The sequence below is a fragment of the Corvus cornix genome, chromosome 1A (genome assembly GCF_000738735.6).
Source record: "Corvus cornix cornix isolate S_Up_H32 chromosome 1A, ASM73873v5, whole genome shotgun sequence".
NCBI lineage: Eukaryota > Metazoa > Chordata > Aves > Passeriformes > Corvidae > Corvus > Corvus cornix.
Genome location: NC_047057.1, coordinates 40,075,432 through 40,097,170, shown reverse-complemented (window position 1 = coordinate 40,097,170; position 21,739 = coordinate 40,075,432). Strand labels below are relative to the sequence as shown.

The 21,739-nt window shown below is 36.7% G+C and overlaps 1 protein-coding gene across 1 annotated transcript in view; it reads right to left on the bottom strand.

Annotated features, from left to right (window-relative positions):
- TMTC2 (transmembrane O-mannosyltransferase targeting cadherins 2) overlaps positions 1-21,739 on the bottom strand; it is a 235,776-nt gene that overhangs the window by 67,064 nt on the left and 146,973 nt on the right. The window contains exons 4-7 of the mRNA XM_039571159.1: positions 16,137-16,251; positions 6,578-6,663; positions 5,545-5,729; positions 3,844-3,922 (exon numbers count right to left, since the gene is read on the bottom strand). Of these exons, the coding sequence (XP_039427093.1) occupies positions 3,844-3,922; positions 5,545-5,729; positions 6,578-6,663; positions 16,137-16,251 (465 nt within the window). The remainder of the gene's footprint in view (positions 1-3,843; positions 3,923-5,544; positions 5,730-6,577; positions 6,664-16,136; positions 16,252-21,739) is intronic.

The following is a 21,739-nucleotide window of genomic DNA, read 5'->3' as shown; positions in this document are numbered from 1 at the left end:
GTATTACCTATTTAATACAGCTGAGCTGGACTCTGGCCTTTGTAGTGCAAGTTGCCATGCCAAGCAAATTAATCTGTGTAACCTTACCATGCACTTTTTAATTTACATCAAAGCAATATGGTATACAGAAAATAAATACCAAGCCAACCTTATACAGCTCGTTAAATAATTATTTTGATTCTAGTTTTAGAGTTTTAATTTTTAGCTGTTTTGGGTTCTCCTAAGGAAAAAAAAATGAAAAGGTTTTATTTCTTGGTACAAAGCCAGAGAAACATATGGTTTCCTTAGCTGAGTTGTTGCACACCTGGCAAAATAAATCACAGCAACAGGAGACCAAAATCTTCCCTGCAACTTTTTCATATGCACAAACTTAGAACATCTGATGCCGATATTACAGCCCTGTCTTTTGTACCATGAAAAAAATGCAAAGTCAAATGGATGCCTGCTTCTTGAGCCATTCTTCTACCCATTAAGAGGCAAGTTACAGAGTGTTTTAAAGGATGAGAGTGTCAGGCAGACTGACACACCAGAGGAATGAGTCACTGGGCCTGTCAGAGCAAAAGGCCAATAGAAGCAAGCACAGGAAAAGAAATGCAACACAAATAGGGAAAGCAGGTGGTGCAAAGGCTTAGCACTGCTGGAGTGTTAATGCTACTGCACTCAGAGTGCTGGAGTTCAAACCTGATTCAGTTTAAACAGTTCATCTCCTGTTTATTCTCTTTCAAGTAGGTCATGTATATCATACAGGAGAAAAAAAACCTTCCAAAATATCTTCAATTACATGAATGAGTAATTATTAAAAATTAGAGGAAGCACTATTTCCTTATATCACATGCCAATATGTGGCAATATGTGCACCACTCAACCAAGCAAAGAGATTGCCAGAGACTGGGAATACATTCATCACAAATAACAACCACAGCAGATAATCGTCAAACTGTGACTACTCTTGGATTTCACAATAAGCTGTGAAGACTATTTCCACATGTAAGGAGATGGGGAAGACTACTGCCTTCTGCTACTTCCCAAGCAGATGGGGAGCACTCCCCAGTTTCTCCCCCTTCCTCCCCAGCAATGAGCTTACAACAAGCAGGCACATCTCAGTTCCGGTTTATGCAGTTGCAAGCACACGAGACAGGACTGGCCTATTTCAGTTCCTCTAGTCTCCCTTTTAAAGGCAAGAAGTAGGCAGACAAGTTTATGCAATGCTGTTTATCAAAGAAAGTGTTTTAGTGAACGTGTTTATAATTCTGTCTTGAACATCAAAACAGAAATAAACACTCCAGTCGGCCTTCTGATACTCAGTGACACAGTATGGGATGCAAAGTGGATGCACTCCTGATAATGGATGCAGTTCCCTTGTTCTCCTGTCACACAAAGCAAAGAGATGACTGAATAGGCATTTAGGATTTATCTCACCCAAGTTGAGCTACTAAGTCTAAGTTAGTCATCTCAGCTCCTTTTAGAGAAGAAGTATGCTTGCAGGGATTATGTGTATAATCTTAAATAGATGTCTACATCAGATGGGCTTCATTACTCCCCAGAGGTATGGTTTTCTTTCCACACTATAAAGAAGCATAGCTACCTAGCTCTGTCTTGCCATCTCAGGTAGGAGAGACTAAATGCAGTCACGTAGGCTTATGTAGACAAATCCAGAACAGCTCTGAACAAATCAGTCTGAGTCCTGTTAATATAGCTGCACTGCATTCTATTCAAGTCACTACCCAACTTTATGTGGCCTCTTGGTTTGCCTTCACAGCATAACCTACAAGCAACACTTCAGCAATCAGTATGAATCAAGTTCTGTCTTCCCTGCAAAAGCTGCCATCACAACAGCAACCAAAATACAAATATATGCTATGGTAACGGTAAGCTGAAATTCTCAGAGCTCCACAAGGAGCTAAGGTACACTCAGTTGACCATAACTTGTTGTGCCACCAGGACAGCCATGAAGTGCTGGCAGCAGCTTAAAGGAAGCAGAAACCAGAGTCCAGACTATGGAGTGAAGGGAGGAAGTATAGCAGGAGGCAACCCTGGGCAAAGGACTGAGCTAGGCTTTGTGCTTTTGTGAGTTAAAAAAATGCAAACCCCAGGAACAGAGAGAACTTGGACATGACAGACTGTGCTTACAAAGGAAATTGAGAAAGGCCTCCCAAACCTAAAAAAGCAACCAAAAATAATTAAAAATCTGAAGAAACTTATAGGTCATAGTGGTTGTAGAGGAAGCATCTATTCATTGGAAAAGAAAAAGGGTAGCACAAGCCTGCTTTGCAATGGAACAAGCATTACATGCTAGAAACAGCACTGGTTTATGTTTCCCAATTTTGTATTCTGAGGAAAAGAATTATGAAAAATGTATCTACACAAAAGAGGGCAGTCAAACTTCAGAGGATTTGCTGGAGCACTGTAGTATTTCAGCAGTCACTGCAGGACACCCATAGTAAGCAGAGGTTTAATTCACACAGTGGTGACTGTTGATACCATGACCAAATTGATCAGCAAATGTTGATAAATAAAACTGATAAAACAATAATTTCACTAAGACTGACAATGAACAAAAGTGTATGTAATAATCAATTAGTGCAATTTACGGATTTTAGCCGTTTGCATCAATCTGGTAAAGCTTAGCATCCAGGGAGAAGTAACTCTCCATTGAACTGCATGAACTGCTAAGAAAATGTTTAGACTGACATTAGATACTCTGTCACTGTGGCAAGAGAAGTATTTAATTTAGCATTTACATTTACATTTTTCAAACATATAGCATTAGTTACAACTATAATTTTACTTTTTCCTGCGCCCTAGTACTTGTAAGGTGCTAATAAAAGATGCCTTTCCTGAGTAAGTAGTCAATAACTGTGTCAAACCAATTGGTATCAACCAAAATATTCCCTTGTATGCTTGGCATTGGCAGGGGGGAACCACACAAAACCCCACATGCTTCCTGTTGATCCTAATTGTTTCCACATATATATTTTAATTGCTCCACTTTGAACTACTTTAAAATAAAGGTTCTTACATCCTTTTCTATCCCAAACAGGAGAGTAGTGGGCCAAACACTGAGGTTGCATAGCAGAAACACATGTGCTTTGAGAGAGAATTCCACTTACAAGCATCTCTAAAACAATAAGAACCAGCCCTCTTGTTTTTGGAGCTGAGTACTATAAGTAATACCTCATATTATCTTCTTTCTTTTATCTGTTTAATGTATCCTTTATAAGAATGCAATGAAGAATATAAGGAAATGAAGTTAAACAAAAAAACACCTCACAGATAAATTGATTTTTTTTTTTTTTTTTGCAGCACTCAAGGGACTCTTAAAATTTTGAAGGAGAGATAGCTGGTCCTGGGAGAAGAATAAGAAGCATTCTCTCATTGCAGATGTCTAAACTAAAGTATATCAGCTGGAAATAAGTTTTTTGGCACATCCTAAAATAAAAAAGTACAGCTATCTCTGTGGGTCTGTTTGGATACCTTGTTGGTTTACAAGGCAATTCAACATCTAACACCCACACACACGTGGGCACATGGGACCTCCACAGTAGTGGATGAGAGATTCTGGAGACAAAGAAAAACACTAATCCATGCATTCTAAATGTAAAACTGCTGCATTGACACTCTTAAAGATATCCACTATCTAATAGTCTCATCATTTATTGTGCCTTATCCAGCATTGCAGTTGCTGGTATTTAAGCTCTGAACCTAGCTTGGCTTTTATCTACTGAAGGTAATTATTTTTGGGTTTTATTAGCTCATTAATTTGAGCACCAGTTGCCTGGATAAGGTCCTTTGTTTCACCCTCTCTCCTCAAATATCATTCTGAAGCACTAACAATGCACTTACCCATCATGTTATATAAGCTCTGTGGTGCAAACTGCCTTGGCATTTTCTGTATTGCTTCTTTGTACACTGTAAGGGCCTCCTGAAAAGAGACACACAGGTGGGAAAACATAGACTTAAAAGCATCCTTTCAGATGTAAAGTAAAACCAACTATCTTCCTTCCCCAAATGAAAGGTGCAGGGATAAAGAAAACATATCAGCATCAAAAATGCCACAGAAAGTACAAAGTTTCTCCTTTTAAAATGTTTTTTTTAACCTGGATTTTAACAAATTCAGTGAGGCTTACAGACAAGAGATCAAGTTAGTTCCAATACTGCAACTTCTTTTCCAGGCAAAAGTAACAATAACATTTTTTTATACCTCTTAATGACCGATGAGTTTATAAAAATAAAATTCTATAGGCTGTCAAAGAAAATGGAGTATTATTGAACTGCAGACAAAGCACTTTCTGATTATTAACTACACTAAGCGACCTAAAAATAAAGAAATCATTGTTCACTGCCAAATAATAAAGCATAATCCTCACAACTGAAATCTGCTCCACAGAAAGAATGAGATGCACTATAAAGTCAAGAATGCCAAAACTCGAATCCCTTTGCAAATATGCTGTGCCTTAAATTACCTGATCACACATTTATTCATTCACCACTTTGGATGCTTACAGGTCAGTCTGTTAGCTCTGCATCAAAGTCACAGTTTATGAAGGCTGCAATGACCACCAGGAAGAAATCTGAAATTTTATATTCTTAAAAGCACTTGTATCTGACAGGCACTGAACTCCAACTCTACACTCTATCAGCTGTGCAGACAAAATGCTGCTCTTCTCTTCTCTGTACATATGAATTAGCTGTCCATGTTTTAACCAATTAGTAACTCCATGTGACAGAGCTGGATGCAGCAGACAGATGACAGGGAATCTGCCCAGCTTGCACATGCCTGATCTTAAACAGCTGACATAACTGTCACGGTCAAGAACACTTCTACGGATCAAAGCCACTCACAACTCCCGTTCTGAAGTATGCCTGACAATGCAAAGAGAGAATGAATTTCTTCCAAATACTGCTAAAGGTCAAACCTCAAGTGAATGTCCAGTTTCAGTTAAGCTCATCAGGGAAAATGAAGAGGAATCACAACAGTCACAGTTGCACATGTAAATAAGATGGGATGGCTGGGGTGCAGTATATTGTTACATTAAAAATATCTAACCCACTTTAGCACTTAGTTCAAGTTATCTGAAAATAACACACAGTGGGATGTTTTCAATCACCGAAGTTTTAAATTATTTCAACTGGGTCTTATTTTTGGAGACTTAAATGCAAGCATAATGGCACTTTTCCAACTAAAGATGGACTTACTCTGTTTTGAATTATAAAGCCACTACACTTTAGGTTGACTGGCCTTTAATCAGGTTTTATCTTTGCATACCAGCTACGGGTACAAAGCCAAAACCAATGAACTAACACATATCAGATGTGACCACTGCTAATGTTGACTTTGACATGAGAACATCACACCGCTAATTAATATCATTACACCAGTGGCTGTAGAGAACAAATATTCTCTGTACAGAATGCTAATCCTGATCTGGTGAAATTCAACCAGTTTATGCCTGTGATGTATTTTGAAAGTCTGGGTGGAAGCAATAGCTATTATTTGTATATGAAGGTTTTATAAATATATTATATACAAATCTGGAGTCTTACCTCATAGTGTCCTTGTTCATGAAAAAGTTTTCCTAAGTTATAAAGACAGCTGGTAACAGAGCTTTTATGAGCATGAGGATCTTTCAGATTTTCATCAGGGATCTCTGAACACTTCACAAAAGTCCTCCTGGCTTCCTCTGTCTTCCCCTGATTCATCAGAATGATACCAGTATTTAAATAGGCAGCTGTGAAGAGGGAAAAAATGTTATCTTTTAATGGAGTTCTCTCACGCTGTATCTACTGTTTTAATTCTAAGTAGTACCTGATGGAGATCCCATGGTTATCTAATTTGGTTTTTGAATAACATAGATCACTCACTGGTGTGAGTGTGAACATGTAACATATGTGAACATGTAAAAGGTAGAAGTTCAGAGTCAAGGAAAGAAGAAAGTGGTACAAAGACTGAGTAAGGAGAGAAGGAATCACTGGTTAGGCAGGGTGTTCCCATTTCATTCCTCCCTTTGGGGCTGTATAAAGCATATAGCACCACTGTTTGAAGTGTTACAAAAAATATACATATACATAAAATATAAACATATAGAGAAGATTTAATATTGAAGGTACAAAAGTCTCAGCAATCTTAAAAAGCACCACTTGATTTTGGAATCTATTACTGGCAACATCCCAATGATTATTCTCCATTTTCCCCAGGCAAGAAAGAAAAAACGAAAGAATTAAAAAATATTTGTATTATTCACTCACACATACAATAAATATCAGGGTTTAGCTGTAAGAAACAGAAAACAGGAGCCTGAAAATTTGGGCAGTATTATCTGCGGCTCAACACCGCAGATCAGAAGCATTTTAAGTTCTTGTAGTGCTGCTGAGTATTGATTCGTTATCTGCTTCTTACTTGTACCACAGTAAATGTAGTTGTTTACTAATAAAGACTTGCTTCCAAGGGCACAATTTCACCTTTTGCTTTCTGACTTAAAAGCTTCTGAAAGAAAAGAAAGTGTTATTAAAGAGTAGGAAAATTTTCTATGAAAACTATAGTCCATATTATACAAGCTTGTATAGTTAAAATACTTACAAGCTAGTGTGGGTCTGCTACCAATTGCCAGTTTATAGTAATGCAATGCCTCTGAAAACCTGCTGTTTTCCTGAAGTAGTAATCCTCTGCATAAGGGGGAAAAAAAAAAAAAAAAAAGGAAAAAGAAAAGAGAGTAAGGTGTGAGGTTACTACAAAGAGTAACTTGAAAATAAATATTGAAAACAAAACTTGGGTAACAAAGAAAAATATGCTGACTGGTATTTCAGAGATATAAGCACTTACTAACAGTTCAGTGTGAAAATTATTTCGTGTTTAAAGACGAATTCATAGACATCAGGTGCATCCATATGGCTTTAACAAAGCAGATGTTAAACAGAATAGTTTGGGCTTTTTTGGAAACCAGGAAATTAATTTACTCAGTTGAGAAAATGTTAGCCTGTGAGACTTTTTGAAGTGAATAGAGTATGATGGAGGTATTTGTAAGTCATTAATAATTAGCATCTTTTCTTGACCTGAAATAAGCAGGTCTTTTTCAAATGCATGATAAAGTCAAGCACCCAGCCCTTCACATGTGTTAAGGACTCCCCTTGTTGAGCAATTTCACTAGATTATTCACTGTACAGCTAAGCATCTGTAACAGTTCTCGTTTTTCCTGTATTCTTTATGCTCTGAACAAATTTACTAACTGAAGAAGAGGTATTAAAACTTATACTGAATATTTCCAGCTTCATACTATATGGGCTTTAATTTAGCTTTTTAGACAAACATCATTGTGAATTATGATTTACACCAGCCACCCACAAATTTCTGAAAAGTGGTCTGAACATCACTGACATGAATGTACATTGATGCTTAAATGAAGGCCCAAAGCACTGCAGTTTCTGAAGTTTTAGAAGACTGAAAAAAAGCATATACAAATATATTAAAACCAAAATTATTTAAAAATCCTTAAAAACCAGTCATTTCAGAGTGGAGACTCAGACCTCAGTACCCAGGGTAAATGACCCTTGTCATATAACTCAAAATAGCCAGGAAAACACAGCTTTTCCTCTTAGGTGGAAGTGGTATCCTATTTATTTGTAGTTTTCCTAACCTACAGCAATTTTCTTTTCTTCCTCTGTGCTTTATCTGCTGATAGCTTTTCAAACTGCAAAGAGCTTGGACTTCTTCCATCTCCAGTCTCAAATCAGAGAAGATTTGATTTCCCTCCAACATCTCAGGAAAACTTTTTGAATTAAACCAGTAAACTTCAAGGGATGACAAGAGAAGGGCAGTTAGCTAAAGAAGTAGACACCATCTATGTTGTTTGCTTCTTGTCACTGGGTTAGGATTTAACAGAATTGAGGAATACATCCTCTTTTTCTTCTATACTATCCTATCAGCATCACATGACCTCACTTTGAAACTGTCTCTCAATTAACTTCAGATTAGACAGTAAATCACTTTTAATATTAACAGAACTTACATTTAGTAGGTACTTGCAGTAAAGTGATCAATGAGGGAATACATTCAGGATACTTTTTGCCATGGCACCAAGGTTTGTAACTATTGTCAAGTATCGTGCAAATGGCAAGAGGTATGATCATCAGGATAGAAATAACGTCTTCTAAATTATTGAGAAGCTGAATTTTGATTACTCCAATATTTTTTATACACTGTCCTTACTTCAAGGAAGATTACTTATGGTAATTTGATCCTGTTTGCTATTGATAGCGGGAGAATCAACAGAAAAAAATAATGTGCATGGTCTGACAGTTAAGCTGCTTCTTAATTTTTTAAAAAGTAAAATCATTCTCACACACAATCTTGAAACAATTTATCTAAGAAATTCCATTCTTATTTTAGTTCTGGAATAAATAACGCAACATATTGAGAGAAGTAATACAGTAATTGGTCAACTTCAGCAATACAAATTACTTTCCTAAGTGTACATTTGTGGTTTTGTGATTAAAAGAACTTTTATCTGCAATTATTACAAATTAATCTTCTGCATTCACTACATGCTCTAATACTGACTCTTTTGATTAATTACTTGATACTTAGAGGTGCATTTTTTTTTTACTTCTCTTTCAAAAGACTTTTATCTTTCAAAAGCTGTTCTGTTAACTGTCAGTCTGTCAGTGTGTGTGTGTCTCTCTCTCTTTTTTTCCCACATATATAACCCAAGCAGCTCAGATGAAGACCTGAGTGCTGAATTCCACCAGTGTTTTATTTGTATTTGTTTTGAGGTTTGGTAGAAGAAACAGGAGAAGAAGGATATAATCTTACTAAGGCATGAAATTGCTTCTTCTCCTTGTGAAATTGGTCCTGATTGATCACTAGTTTTCACTGTAGCTTCTGGCAGTACAAAAATTACTAGATTTATGAGTCTCCAGTTCTAGTTTCAGATAAAATAAAGTCAGGAAAAACTGATTTTTCTAGATTCAGTGAAAGAACATCCACCAACTGCAGTTCACACCTTGCAGGCACTGCAGATTCCAGTGTCTCACTCCTCCCAGCGGCCAGGGCACTTGGTTGTATAAGGAAGTATCTACTATGGCCAGGAGCAGATCTGCTCTTGACATGCCTTTCACTTCTTTGCTTACACTGCAAAATGATAACTGCTCTTTGGAGATTTTTGGCAAAGGGAAGAAGGAACAGAGAGAAAGACCACAAAAGCATCAATACAGTGAGAAGCATTGGACATAAGCCAGAGGTGGAGCAGAGCCACTGACACATGCTGAGTATGTACCTAACTTTTGTGGTTACAAAGATATAAAGCCTTCCTTTTTCCTTACTCAAGGATAAACAAAGGAAAGCAGATCCTTGAAGTAAGGATGCTTGATACAAAAGAGTAAGTTCAAGTGATCAACTTGGATGAAGACCTTAAGGTCTTCTGGAACTTTTAAACAAACTTTCTACAGTTATTAAAAATGCCAAAATAACTAAATAAAAAAGCCTAACCCCAAAATGCCCCCACAAAAAACCAAAACACAGGAACAGTTGCTTCAAGTTGATACTTCCAATACTTTTTATTCTCTCCAGCTTGCCTTCCCAGTTGTAAGGCAGACAAATGAAAATGTTAAATGCAACATGCAACTTCTGTGCAAAGACAGTTTACTGACATAACTGAAAAAATGTGGCTTCTAAAGTTTAATAAGATGAGTAATGTGAAAGAATAAATGAGTATGAGGAAGTTCTTCACTGTGTGGGTGACCACACACTGGAACAGATTGCCCCGAGAAGTTGTGGAGTCTCCCTCACTGGAGGTATTCAAGAACCGTCTGGACACAGTCCTGTGCCGTGTGCTCTGAGATGATCCTGCTTGAGCAGGGAGGTTGGGCCAGATGACCCACTGTGGTCCCTTCCAACATTACACATTCTTTCATTCTGTGAAATACATGAGGATAAAAGTATTTGAAAAAGAGAAAGCTACTTACAACATTGGACACATAGTAGACAGTTATAAACTGTCCATGAATTAATTTAGGATTAATTAGGAGACAAGTTCTAACTGTCATAAGTAGCAAGATTCTGGAACCTTACAACAGGATTTTTTTTTGCCTGCATTACTTCTACATGGAGCTACTTTTACATGGAGCATTAATGATTTACAAAATGAAGGATATGTGCTGACTGCTTGCAGGAGTAGCAGACTTCTCCTAGTGACTTAGGAAGTGGCTCAGAATCCTAGGGCTTTTTTAAGAGGAAGAAAAATAAAAAAAAATTTAAAAAGATAAGCAAATTCTGACTATCTGGAAATGATGCACATCACTTCTGTAGATAGAATTGCTCATTGAACTCATGCAGGAAAACACTTCCCCCAAATGAGTTGTTTGCAACCTTCCTGAATTCTTTAAGCTGCCAACTTTTACCTATCTTGATTTGCTACAGTGGGAATTACTGTAACACACATATATCAAACCAGGAGTCCCGTGGAAAGGAAATATACATGGACAGATTCTTGGTAGATGTTTCAGAGATGTTTATTTCTCCAGCAGCATGGCCGGGGCTCTCCCGAGGAACCCTCACAGTCTGGACTCCGAGCCCGCCCAGGGAAGCACAAACCAACCAGTGGGGAATGAGGCTGACCAGGGGCAGGGAAACCCCGTGCCTCCCCTCAGGGCCCCTCTCCCAGGGCTCCATGGCAGGGGGAGGAGACCCCAACATTGATTGACCAACAATGAAAAATCTTCCTGTCTTCCTCCTCTGCTTTGGTTTTGACCGAAAGTCACGAAATACTCATGGCACAAAAATGTTTTCAGGGACCAGAAGGCAGTCACAGAATACAAACAAGCAGTAGATGGTCTATGGTCTTTCTCAAGTTTCATATTAATTTCTTCCTGTCGGTAGTCCTATTAAAGCCAGCTGGTCTACTTACAAAGCAAACTGCTCAGTGACTAAAGCTGGCATAAAATGACCAAGTACAATACACAGGAAATACAACTGTCAAAGTAAACATGTATGTTAGTGAGATATTTATAACATGTATCCAAAGGTACAATATTGAAATAGTTTAATCAATTTCGTTTACTGGTTTATAACAACTAATACAGGGCCTGTTAGCTATTATTTTGCCGTGACTGCAATTCTTCTGTGCCTCAAGCTACATTCATCCCATTGATTTCAGGGGGGAATTATCTACAAAGGACTCTATTTACCTAAATGCTGCACTGGTAAACAAAGAAAGAAATGGAAGAAAATCCTCTTTTATTCCCCACAGAGATGTGTCTCCAGTCACACAGCAAGAGAGAATGTGCTTTGCCTAAGGCAACTCTTTCACTGTCATTTGCAAAACTAGTGGGTAGAAAGTTACGTATGGATGCTACCATAAATCTTACTTTTTTAATCAATAAGAACCCAAACATACAGAGAATAACCATTCCCTTTGCAGAACTCACTAGGTAATCTATTGCCCCAGTAATAAAAAAAGCCCCAAAAAACAAAACTAAACAATCAACCCCAACACAACCTCTAGTCTTTCAGATAGCGCAGTAAAACTCTTGTTATGTTCTCCCAAATCTAGGGAAGAGCTTCCGAAATGCAAGCAAATTGGTCAGCAAATATAGCCCCCTTTTTTTTTTTTTTCTGTTACTGGTGTAGTTTGATTGGGAATACTACCCTTTCAGGACCACATCAACTATCACAACTCCTACTTCCTTGACAGAGGGAGGGCTGCTGTGAGGATGAGGAATAGCACTGCTCCTGTCTTTCTCATTCCTCTGGACAATGGGCAGTGCTGTGCTGTATCTGCAGTCCTCAAACCAGGTGCCTCTTCCCTCACATGTGCCCCAGTAGTCAACACAGATAGAGAGCTGGACAGAGCTTCCTACAAGAGGGGTCTCTTTTGAAACTGAATGGGGTCTCTTTTGAAACTGAATGGCAGACTCAAACTATTATTTTCCTCATTTTATAAAATGGTGAAAGTTTATGTAAGGACTATGACCACAATTTCAAATATTGAGGCATTTAATTGAATAGCTAGGTCACTGAATGCCTTTCATCTCTCAACATGACTTTGAAATCTGTACTTCATATAGGCCCTACAAAGTGTCCCAGAGCAGAGTTTGCACCGCAGGAAACCACCAGTCACCCAAGTGACCTTTGGGTGCTACCTCAAGAGCCAGTCTGACTACACAGCAAGATTTTATCAGGACAGCTTTGGTTATAGCAAGACACAAATTTTAGCTGCTGTCTTTGACAGAGGAAGAACTAGCTGGCCAAGCAGAGAGTAATTCCAAACAGGTTTGCAACAAGTTCACATTCATAGCTGAGAAAAACAATGATCAAGTACTGAGACACCAGATGACACATCCTCTTTGCTTTTAAACTCAACATCCTGAATGATAAAAACTTCTGGGCTATCAAGGAACAGGAACCATAACCTTGAGCTGTTTCCTACTAGGTGGTTGCTGCAGGAACTTTGGGGAAGGTTCAACCACAGTTCAACACAGGTTTGTAGGCCAGACTGCTTTTAGAGTTTTTTGTCTCTGATAAGGAGACTTTTATGCCAGCACCCTTAAAAGGCAGGGAACATATTTTCCAATGTCTAAAAGCTGACAACAATAGACAAGGAAGAACTTTGCTCATACTGATTTTTACCCAAGGATGCAGAGTAGAACTTTGCTTGTAAAACACTGCAATCCTAGACTTCCTAGGATAGGTAAAGTCTTCAATAGTGGCTGAAATTTCTAACAGAAACCTAAAAAAATCCACACTTATTGATAAAATACCCTAAGTTTTCCAACGTAAGTTTATGGAAATTCACAATCCAACCTTATTCAAAGAAATTAAATTATATGAATAACGAACTTGTACGCGCAGTCCTGTATCACTAAAGGTAAAATGAGATAGCTCAGGAGAGAAGCAAGGGGATGGCCAATTGCTAGAAATTAATCCTTATAGGGCATTGTATACTCCAAAATTACAACATTTCAAGCAATTAATATAATTTTAAAGGAATATTCAATATCTTTGTGAGATTGAGAACATCCTTATTAATCCAATGAGAAACTCAAGGTAACATAGGTTTCTAATATGGATGACAAAAGAATATTCTAAGCATAGCCAGGCCTAAATACAAGTGAAATAATATATGCAAAACTGTCTTTTAACTGTTAAACAATTTTACTTTAGACACGAATTATAAGCAATTTGAAACAATACAAAAAAACCCACAAGCTTTAAGTAACAGTTGTAAGGTAACAATGATTGAAAAGCCAAAACAAAGTAAAATAGTTTTGTTTTAATCTACTGAACGTTGCCTTGTTTGAAAGAATAAACTATCATTTCTCTACAGCTCTGTCCTTGGTACTTCCCAGTATTAAAATAGACAGTTTTCTCAGTTAAAAAAAAAGCATAGAAAGACAGGTTATTTTATGGTGATTTACTACCCTGTGAAATCTAGTTGAAATCAGCAGAGCTACTGAGAACAGAGCTTTGAGAATACAAATATAACATGCTCATAATCAGGCAAGCCTTCAAATGAAGATTATATAGTTATGTATTAATGCATTTTAAGTTCTTCTAAATGGCAAAAACAGCTGTAACTCAGAGCCATAAGGTATAAGCCAGAAAACAAAATCATAGCACTGAACTCAACTATTCATCTAGTCTGTTAAATTCTTTAGATTTTAAGGTATTAGTAGTCAACTTCTAAGCCAACATTTCAAATTATTGGAAAAGAAGGAAAGAAAACAGATGCTTCTGTTTATGTAGGTTCTCTCTTTGATTGTTATCCATTAAAATCGTGAAGTTAAACCTTAATAACTTGTTCTTAATCAGAGAGCACTTGGATTTGTTATTGCTATGAGTGAACACTGAGCTGCACATGCCAATTAATTTGCATCAAATACTGAGGCATAGGTGCTTAGAAACAATAGCGAACATGTGAAACACATACAGTGCTTCTAAATAACTGTAAAGATACTTTTTTTCCAGGAGTTCTATTGAGTGACTGTTTTAGTTTCAAAGGCACATACTCAAAACTAGAAACAGCAAAACTGACATATAAGACACATTTTTCCATCAGAGGATTTTTGTAAAAGGCTCCCATAGACCTACATGCCAGGGATGGGCTTAACTTGCAAAGGAGCTCTCGAGGACTTGTGCTTAAAAGAATTGATTCATCTGTGCAATATCAAAGGACACTCCATTTACCACCTATTTTTCATGCTGGATATTGAAGTATCTGACACTAAGAAAGCCTACAAAAAGAAAAAAAGTGATGCAAGATTTTTCTTTCAACTAGCTATTCAACTACTGTTGAATAACTAAAGGTTTTGTAAAGCTTGTTTTAAAAATAAACATTCTATTCTATGGTATTCAATATAGCAGTAGAAAGGCTAAGAATTAAACTTTATTTCTTAAGCTCTATATACACCAACCATCCTTTTAGTTAAAATCCTTCCACACAAATTAAGTAGAATTTCAAAAAGTTTTCTGTTCAACAAAGATGAAGGTTTACAGACATATATTTTGTGTATCAATGGAAAACTGGAAGACTAGTAGCTTATTCTGAGAACAGTGAAAAGACTGAAAGCTGATTTCTTTTATGTCCCTGTCTTTATTGTGCAACCCCCTTTCCTCTTCTTACCCTGCTATTAACTCAGCTTCCCTCTATGACACAGTAAGAGACAAAAGTACCCTAAGGCATACAAAAAACTTAATAGTTAAAATTTTCACCTTCAAAACGAATAGCATATGGGAAATATACATGTATCAATCTTGTCACTTTATTTGCTACAATCTTCTGCTGGGTTAAGAAGTTATTTTTTAAATGTGAGCAGAAATTTCCTCTTAAAAATATGTTTTTCATGCTCCTCACTACCTAACAGAGAAGGAAATTATGTGCATACATACATTTGTGTAACTAAATGATTTTTAAAAATACACATATTTTGAAATACGAATTTCATTTTGGAGCAGAAATTCTATAACGAAATTATTTTGAGTTTCATTGTGCTTAACTGAAAGGCAAGTTAATGAAATGGACAACTCATTCCTTGTAAAACAAGGAAAAAATTAGTAAAAAGTTAGTGTTATGGTAAACTTCATTTTCACATATTATATGCAGCCATTTTAAACTGGACTTAGGCAGAACAATATTTTTTGATTGATTGATTTGAAGAGGCTTATTATTTGAATGCAGGTTTTGCACACTTTATGTAACAGTCACACTTTTCTGCTGCACATCAGACATTATTCTCAAATGGCTCCCTATGGAACAGCAGTCACCTGGATTCTGTCCTCCACACACATCACAAAACAAGAGCATACATGGTGGAGGTGACCAGCCTGTCTTGCAGCAGAGCCCCACTCCGACGGCTTGTGCTGGCTGGGTCATGGCAGGAGGGGGAGGAAGGGCAAGGGCCAGCAGGACAAGCAGTGCTGAGCAGGGCACAGGTGTGACACCCAGCTGGGACAGCCAGGGAATCAGTCCCCTCCCTGCTGGGACACGCAGCACCATCCCACCTCAGTGCAAAGCTTGGCACGATGTTCGCTTCCTGTTCATGATTTGGTACATTAATGAGTTGGGATATCTTTTTTCCTGCTGAATAATTATCTTGATGCTGATGTTATTTATCCTTTTACACACCGACAACAGGGTTCAAGTAATTAAACTTTATTTAACCTATGCTGCTCTGAAGTCAGTCACAGGAGAAAAGTAATTTGCTGTTTTAACATTTCAGACCTCTGCAGCTAACAGAAGGGTACTGGTCTATACTTGGAAGCGCTTACACCACTCTGCCCACCAAGTGTTATATAGACTTAAAAAAGAAGTCTAAATAACACCTCACAATTTAATCGAATCACAAACAGATGGAGGCCTGCAGCTGACAACTCATCTATTGGTACTTTGTTTAGTGTGGGGTTTTTTTTTCTCCTTTTAAAGCAAACAGATTTGTAAGTTTACCTTCCATACCCATTACATTAATATACGATAATGTTGACCAAGAAAAAAATCCTGTCCACCCCATAGCTTAAGGAGCACAATTAATGAAATGACTATTACAAAGCAACAAATAACATTGTCTCCATTTCCAGCAAGTAAATCAATAGCTCCATTCACAACAGGTTTCAAGCACAATTCAACCCCAGGAAAGCCACACATACTTACAAATTATAAAGCATATCAGCCATGTTGCTGCGGTAGTACAAGGCATTTCTATAGGCGCTTTCAGCTTCAGAAATCTTGCTCTGGCTCTTGAGAACATTTCCAAGGTTACCCCATGCTGTCGAGAGGAGAAAACAGTATTCAGAAAGAGCTACAATCCAATTACACATGACAGAGTATCCAAGTATCAGGAAGTTTCTCAGGGAGACAAACCCCACAAAGAAACTATTTTTATTTAACAGGAGAGGAGGTTGGTTATTCCCCCCCCCCCCCCCCCCCCAGTCCTCTAGTTCTCTGCATCTTACTGTGAGACTCATATTTCACAGAGGTGATTTACATGCATTCTGCATGCTTATAGCTTTCGGGTGGGAAAAGGAAATTTTTTACAAAAATATGTCTCTAGAAATTACTAAGCAAAGGGAAAGGACCATTTTATTTCATACCACCTATAAATAAGTATCTCCTGAGTGAAATGTGGAACTGAGGCAACTTCCTAGTTTTAAGGCTTTTTTTGAGCCTCTTGACTCTAAACAGCAAGAAATTTTTCCAGAGTAGATGTAGTCCTCACTGAAGTATTAAAATTTGACACATGACACAGGAATTGAAAGAGCAGTTAGGTAAGTAACTAGGATTAAAAATATGCCATATGGATATAAACATACTGCACAGATCACTAAAATGCTTTTTTTTTCTACTAGAAAAACATGAGGTCCCATTCCATACAACTTGTGTTACACAATATGCTTTTATAGCCCATCTATAAAGGACTTTAGGTAAAAAAATATTTAAAGGTCCACATGTGTTCCCTTTGGTGTTTTGTTGAGCAGCACAAAAACTACTTAAAAAAGGAATTGTAACTAACATTATATTGAAAACACAACCTATGCTACTCAGAACTTAGGAAGATAATTTAACTGGAATTATCATTACAGTGTGTGTGAACATGAAAAAAACCTCCACATTATGCTTATAAATGCAAAGTTGTTTCATAAAAAAGTTCTACTTTCACACTTTTTTTTAAATGAAAAAACCAGTGGAAAGATGATGCATGTCCTTTCCACCACACACACAATGTATGTCAGAATATTCTTCCCTCCAGATGCACTAACCACAAACATTAGCTCAAGTAGCAAGTAACTCTGATACTTCAGTCGAGACCAATTTTTTTTACAAAAATTTGCATCAGTTCTGACTAATGCAAAATTTCAAGGTAGTTTTAATATAACACTGCTAAAGAGGCTGATAATTGAGATAGGCATTTTTTTCCACAGAAAAGGCATAGCTTTCAAGCTGCTGTGGCTTGTTGCAGAATCATCCTAGCACAGGAATGGAAACAGCAGCAAATACAGAATTTCCTCTGAGCAGAATGAACTAGTCATTGCTGGGAAAAAAGTATCAAATCCCTTTAGAATTCATAAAAATCATGTCATTCAACTGAGCACATCGTTTTCTGTACACCAAAGAAAGTATATGTAATATTTCCACAGGAAAGGAAACTATCACTTCTGTGAGTCAATTGATTTTAGCCTACTATTTAATGAGAAATAATTCATATATTAGTTATCAATAAATCAACAAAGTCATAAAATGTTCCATCATTTTGAAATACAGCTGCTAAAACTATTCTCAGATTCACTCAACTTTTATACTCGGCTAGCATAGGTGCAGAATTTTCCCATTACTGCTACTCTTCCCTTTTTACACACAGAAAACACTTTAGAAGTACCAATGAAGATGACTAGCCAGTCTGTAGGCATTAACCCTTGTAAGAAAAAAAACAGACTTATATATGATTTTTTAAATTAATGTGAAAACACAATCTGATCTTGCTTCTGCAATAAATGAACATCCGGTTTCCCATAACTGTATGTTCCATATAATCTGTAGGGACTTTTGTTTTCACTCTAATCTCCCGTAACAGAGCATTACATCAAATGACTGTTTGAACTACTGGTAACAATTTCCTGACACATAGTTATTTATTCCCAACCATTCTGAAGCTCAATTAATGAAAGGATGCATAAAAGGATGATTCAGTTCATCTTTTCATCTGTTAGACTGGAAAGACACTGTTAACCCTGTTCAATGTAATAGTTTCTCCTCTACATTTCATTTCATGCCATAGGCTCTAATATTTATCTGAGCTAACAATTTTTAAGGCCATACTTTAATTTACATTTTGCAAAATAATCTGTGTCAGGTTTTTAATATCAATCCTGGCAAACATTTAAAAATAACATAGCAAAGAAAAAGAAAATGCTGCCTTTCCGAGTATGTTATGAAAACTAATGACACAAAACACAGAACTTAAAAAAAATTGATGCACGATATTCACATGAACAAATCACTGAAGTTTGATAATACTATTCTCACCTTATCCTATCAGACTTGCATAAATTAATCCACAAATCGATGAATGCATTAAGGAGTGTGAAGTAGATTATTATTTGAGTAAAACAAACTACTTGAACAAAGACTGAAGTATTTAGGGAACAGCCAAGTAATTTGCAATCAACTTGTCAGCAGTTCTAAACTAAAACCTTTAATTTACAGAAAAATGCACATGAAGCCAAGAAAATCTCTATGGAGCTTTCCAGATATTTGTGTATTATTTATTATTTTTTAGCTTATGAAATTAGAAACAGCAGTTCCAGTTTGCATTCCCTCTCTTTAAAATCCTTCTGCATTTCATCTGACTTGTCTATGGAAAAGAAGCAAATGCATGGCAATTAGAACATCTATTTTTTTCTTCAATAGTGTTTAAGGATGAAGCAATTCTCGTCCAGGAAAAACGGTCCTCTTTTTTTTACTGTTCACCTGTTTATTTTGCAGACATTAGATTTCAAGACTCAAAGATGACTAAAGCATGTGGGCCTGAGAGATTCTGTAAGGGTACAAAGAAACATCTTTCTCAAAACAGTTTGAAATTCCTACCCATTGCTTTGGTAAATCATTTATTTGGATGATAAATGAGGGGTCAGAATTCTAATCCTACTTTTCTTAAAAGCTTTTTTCTGGTTCCAATGCTGTCCAAAAGGATTTTCCATTTGCTTATCCTCCCTCCCAAGGCTTACAATTCAATTAAAAGTAAGATACGCACATCAATTCACTAATAATCTCCTGTTGCTCACAGCATCAATATTTGAAATCTGCATTACAGTTGATGCAAAGTTTTGTCTTCTTTCATTACAAACTTGTTGAGTAAGAATATCAGAGCGAAATAGTTTAGAATAATATGACAAAATTTAAAACATTACTAGGAGGAAATTTCACTTGCCACTTCTAAATCCTGTGATGTTTGCCAGTAATTACATCAGAGTATGCTTTTCAGGGTTTGAGCTTTTTTCTTTCAAGAAATTAGCTACTTGCGTTGTTACCAGTGCAATGGAAATAAAGTAACTATGGAAAACTAGGAGGTTTTACTATTTTCTAGGTGATGCTTCTCATAAAGTGACTAAAAGAGCACAGAGAAGATGCTTTTGACCTTGACCACACCATGTGTGTTAAAAGGTTTGGCAAACGCTAAATTAACTTCTAAAAGTTTGGAGCATAAAATGAAACCTGCCCTAAAATGAAATAACCTCTTCTCTTTTGCTACTAACTTTTACATGCACTTAATGCTCATTCCTTGAGCATGACAATACAGGTTTCCAGTTTAAGCTGCTTTTTTTTTTTCTTTTTCTTTTTACACCTTCTGTTCTTAACACTTTTTTATTTTGCACTATAAGTGAATGCTTTACAGTTATCAATCTGAAAGTCATGAATTACAAGCATTCACCTTTCCACCTCACCCGTGGCAAGATCACCGTGATCTAGGCAGACACAAGTGGAGTAATGCATTGTGAATCTCTCAGCTCTGTGGCAAAGGGGAGCAAACAGAATATTCAATATTCATGGAACTTTGACTATGTTTTTTCTGTTCATTCTTAGCACCTATAGGGAATACATTTTATGAAGCAAATTTTTCATTTTACCACCTATCTGAATCTCCACACTAACAGCTGAAAGCCACATATTGTCCTACAAAGGGCACTGGACCACTGCTAAAGTTACAAACTATTCAAAGATTAGAGAACTTTGCGAAACAATGGTGATAGCAAAAAAGGATGCCTCAGCATACATCACAATGTAGAATGTGGCTTCATTAAAAAAAAAAAAAGGATTATGTTCATACCTTTTTAACAGATACATTCCTGTCACCAGACTCAGCTGTCTCCTGCTGAAATTACAGGTGCTAAACTGCAAATTAAAAGAGGTATATTCTGTTTGCTGTTCTGCTGCTGGTCTGTTATTCAGGAGGCTTTGCCTCCTGATGCCTTTGTATTCTTGAACACTTACTACTCATCTATTGATTTCAAGGTTTTTCTGCCAAGGATTCTATCTTGCTATGGGTTTGCACAGGGACTACTCTTAACAATGCAGGCAGGTACTAACAGATAATGAATATTTTATAACCTCTGGAGGAATGAAGTAAAGGAGGAAGAGGAAGTGTTCTTGCAATACAGAAGAGAAATGTAAGGAACATTTCCCCACATAATTAGTATCCTCTCAAAATGAGGGCCATTTAAACTATGTTATTCACAGTCTAAATATCATGGGAACATTGATACTTGACTAAGATTTTCATATTTTATCTATATTCTTAACTTCTGTTAAAGGGTCAACCTTCTTAACACGTCTGGAAGCAGACAAAGCATTTGTTTGGTTAAAAAAAATTATGAAAAAAAATAGCTGTAAAGTTTGTCATTCCCCTGACTCTTTTGAGGACTTCTGAACATGATCTATCATGAGGCAAACTGAAACATTAATACCAATGGAAATGGTATTAAATGGAAAGTTGATCCTAGTGGAGAGAAAAAAAAAAAAAGGCTGATACTTGCAGCAGAGTTTCCAATATCCAATTATTCCACACCACCTTTGTTTGGTAAACTGTGAAGAAATACTAGCACAGCACCAGTTATAAAATTCACATTCGAAAGGTCATAACCATAGCTATAAAGAACACCACCTTTCCCTTTTGGTCAAAAGGTTAGATTCAGCAGCAGCTTATGGCTTTTCCTTTCCTACTTGATAAAGCAGAGTGGTGTTCCAGTCTTTAGCATTCACATTTCATCAGACAATCACCTTTTTCTTCAAGGGTGAAACAGTTTCACAAACAGAGGAATGACAGGCTTCCCCAAGAAAAACTCTGAAAGCTCAGTTGCACATTCATAAAAACATAATGAAGAGAGTTCAACAGCTAAAACAGTTTTTCTACAATACAGAGCCACTCACAAAGACATTCAGAAGATTAACTAGATCATGTCTGTTGAATGGTTTGAGAATGGAAAAATTCAACTAAATTGCTGCTTTCAAAGTGGGACAAGTTTTGCATAATTTCTGTACTATGGTTTGTATAAGGTATTTATATTTTTCGTGTTATTTCAAAGAAATAAGGATTTTTTTCAAAATATGTAATAAATTCATGCATATAATTTGCAATAATTTTCCTCTAGAAACTTCACTTGTTAATAGAACATTTTGATCAAGCTACCTCCTTTTGCTAACTCAACCACAGAACTGCCCTATTTCTTGTTTCCTAAAGGGATAAATGGTTTCTACATAAT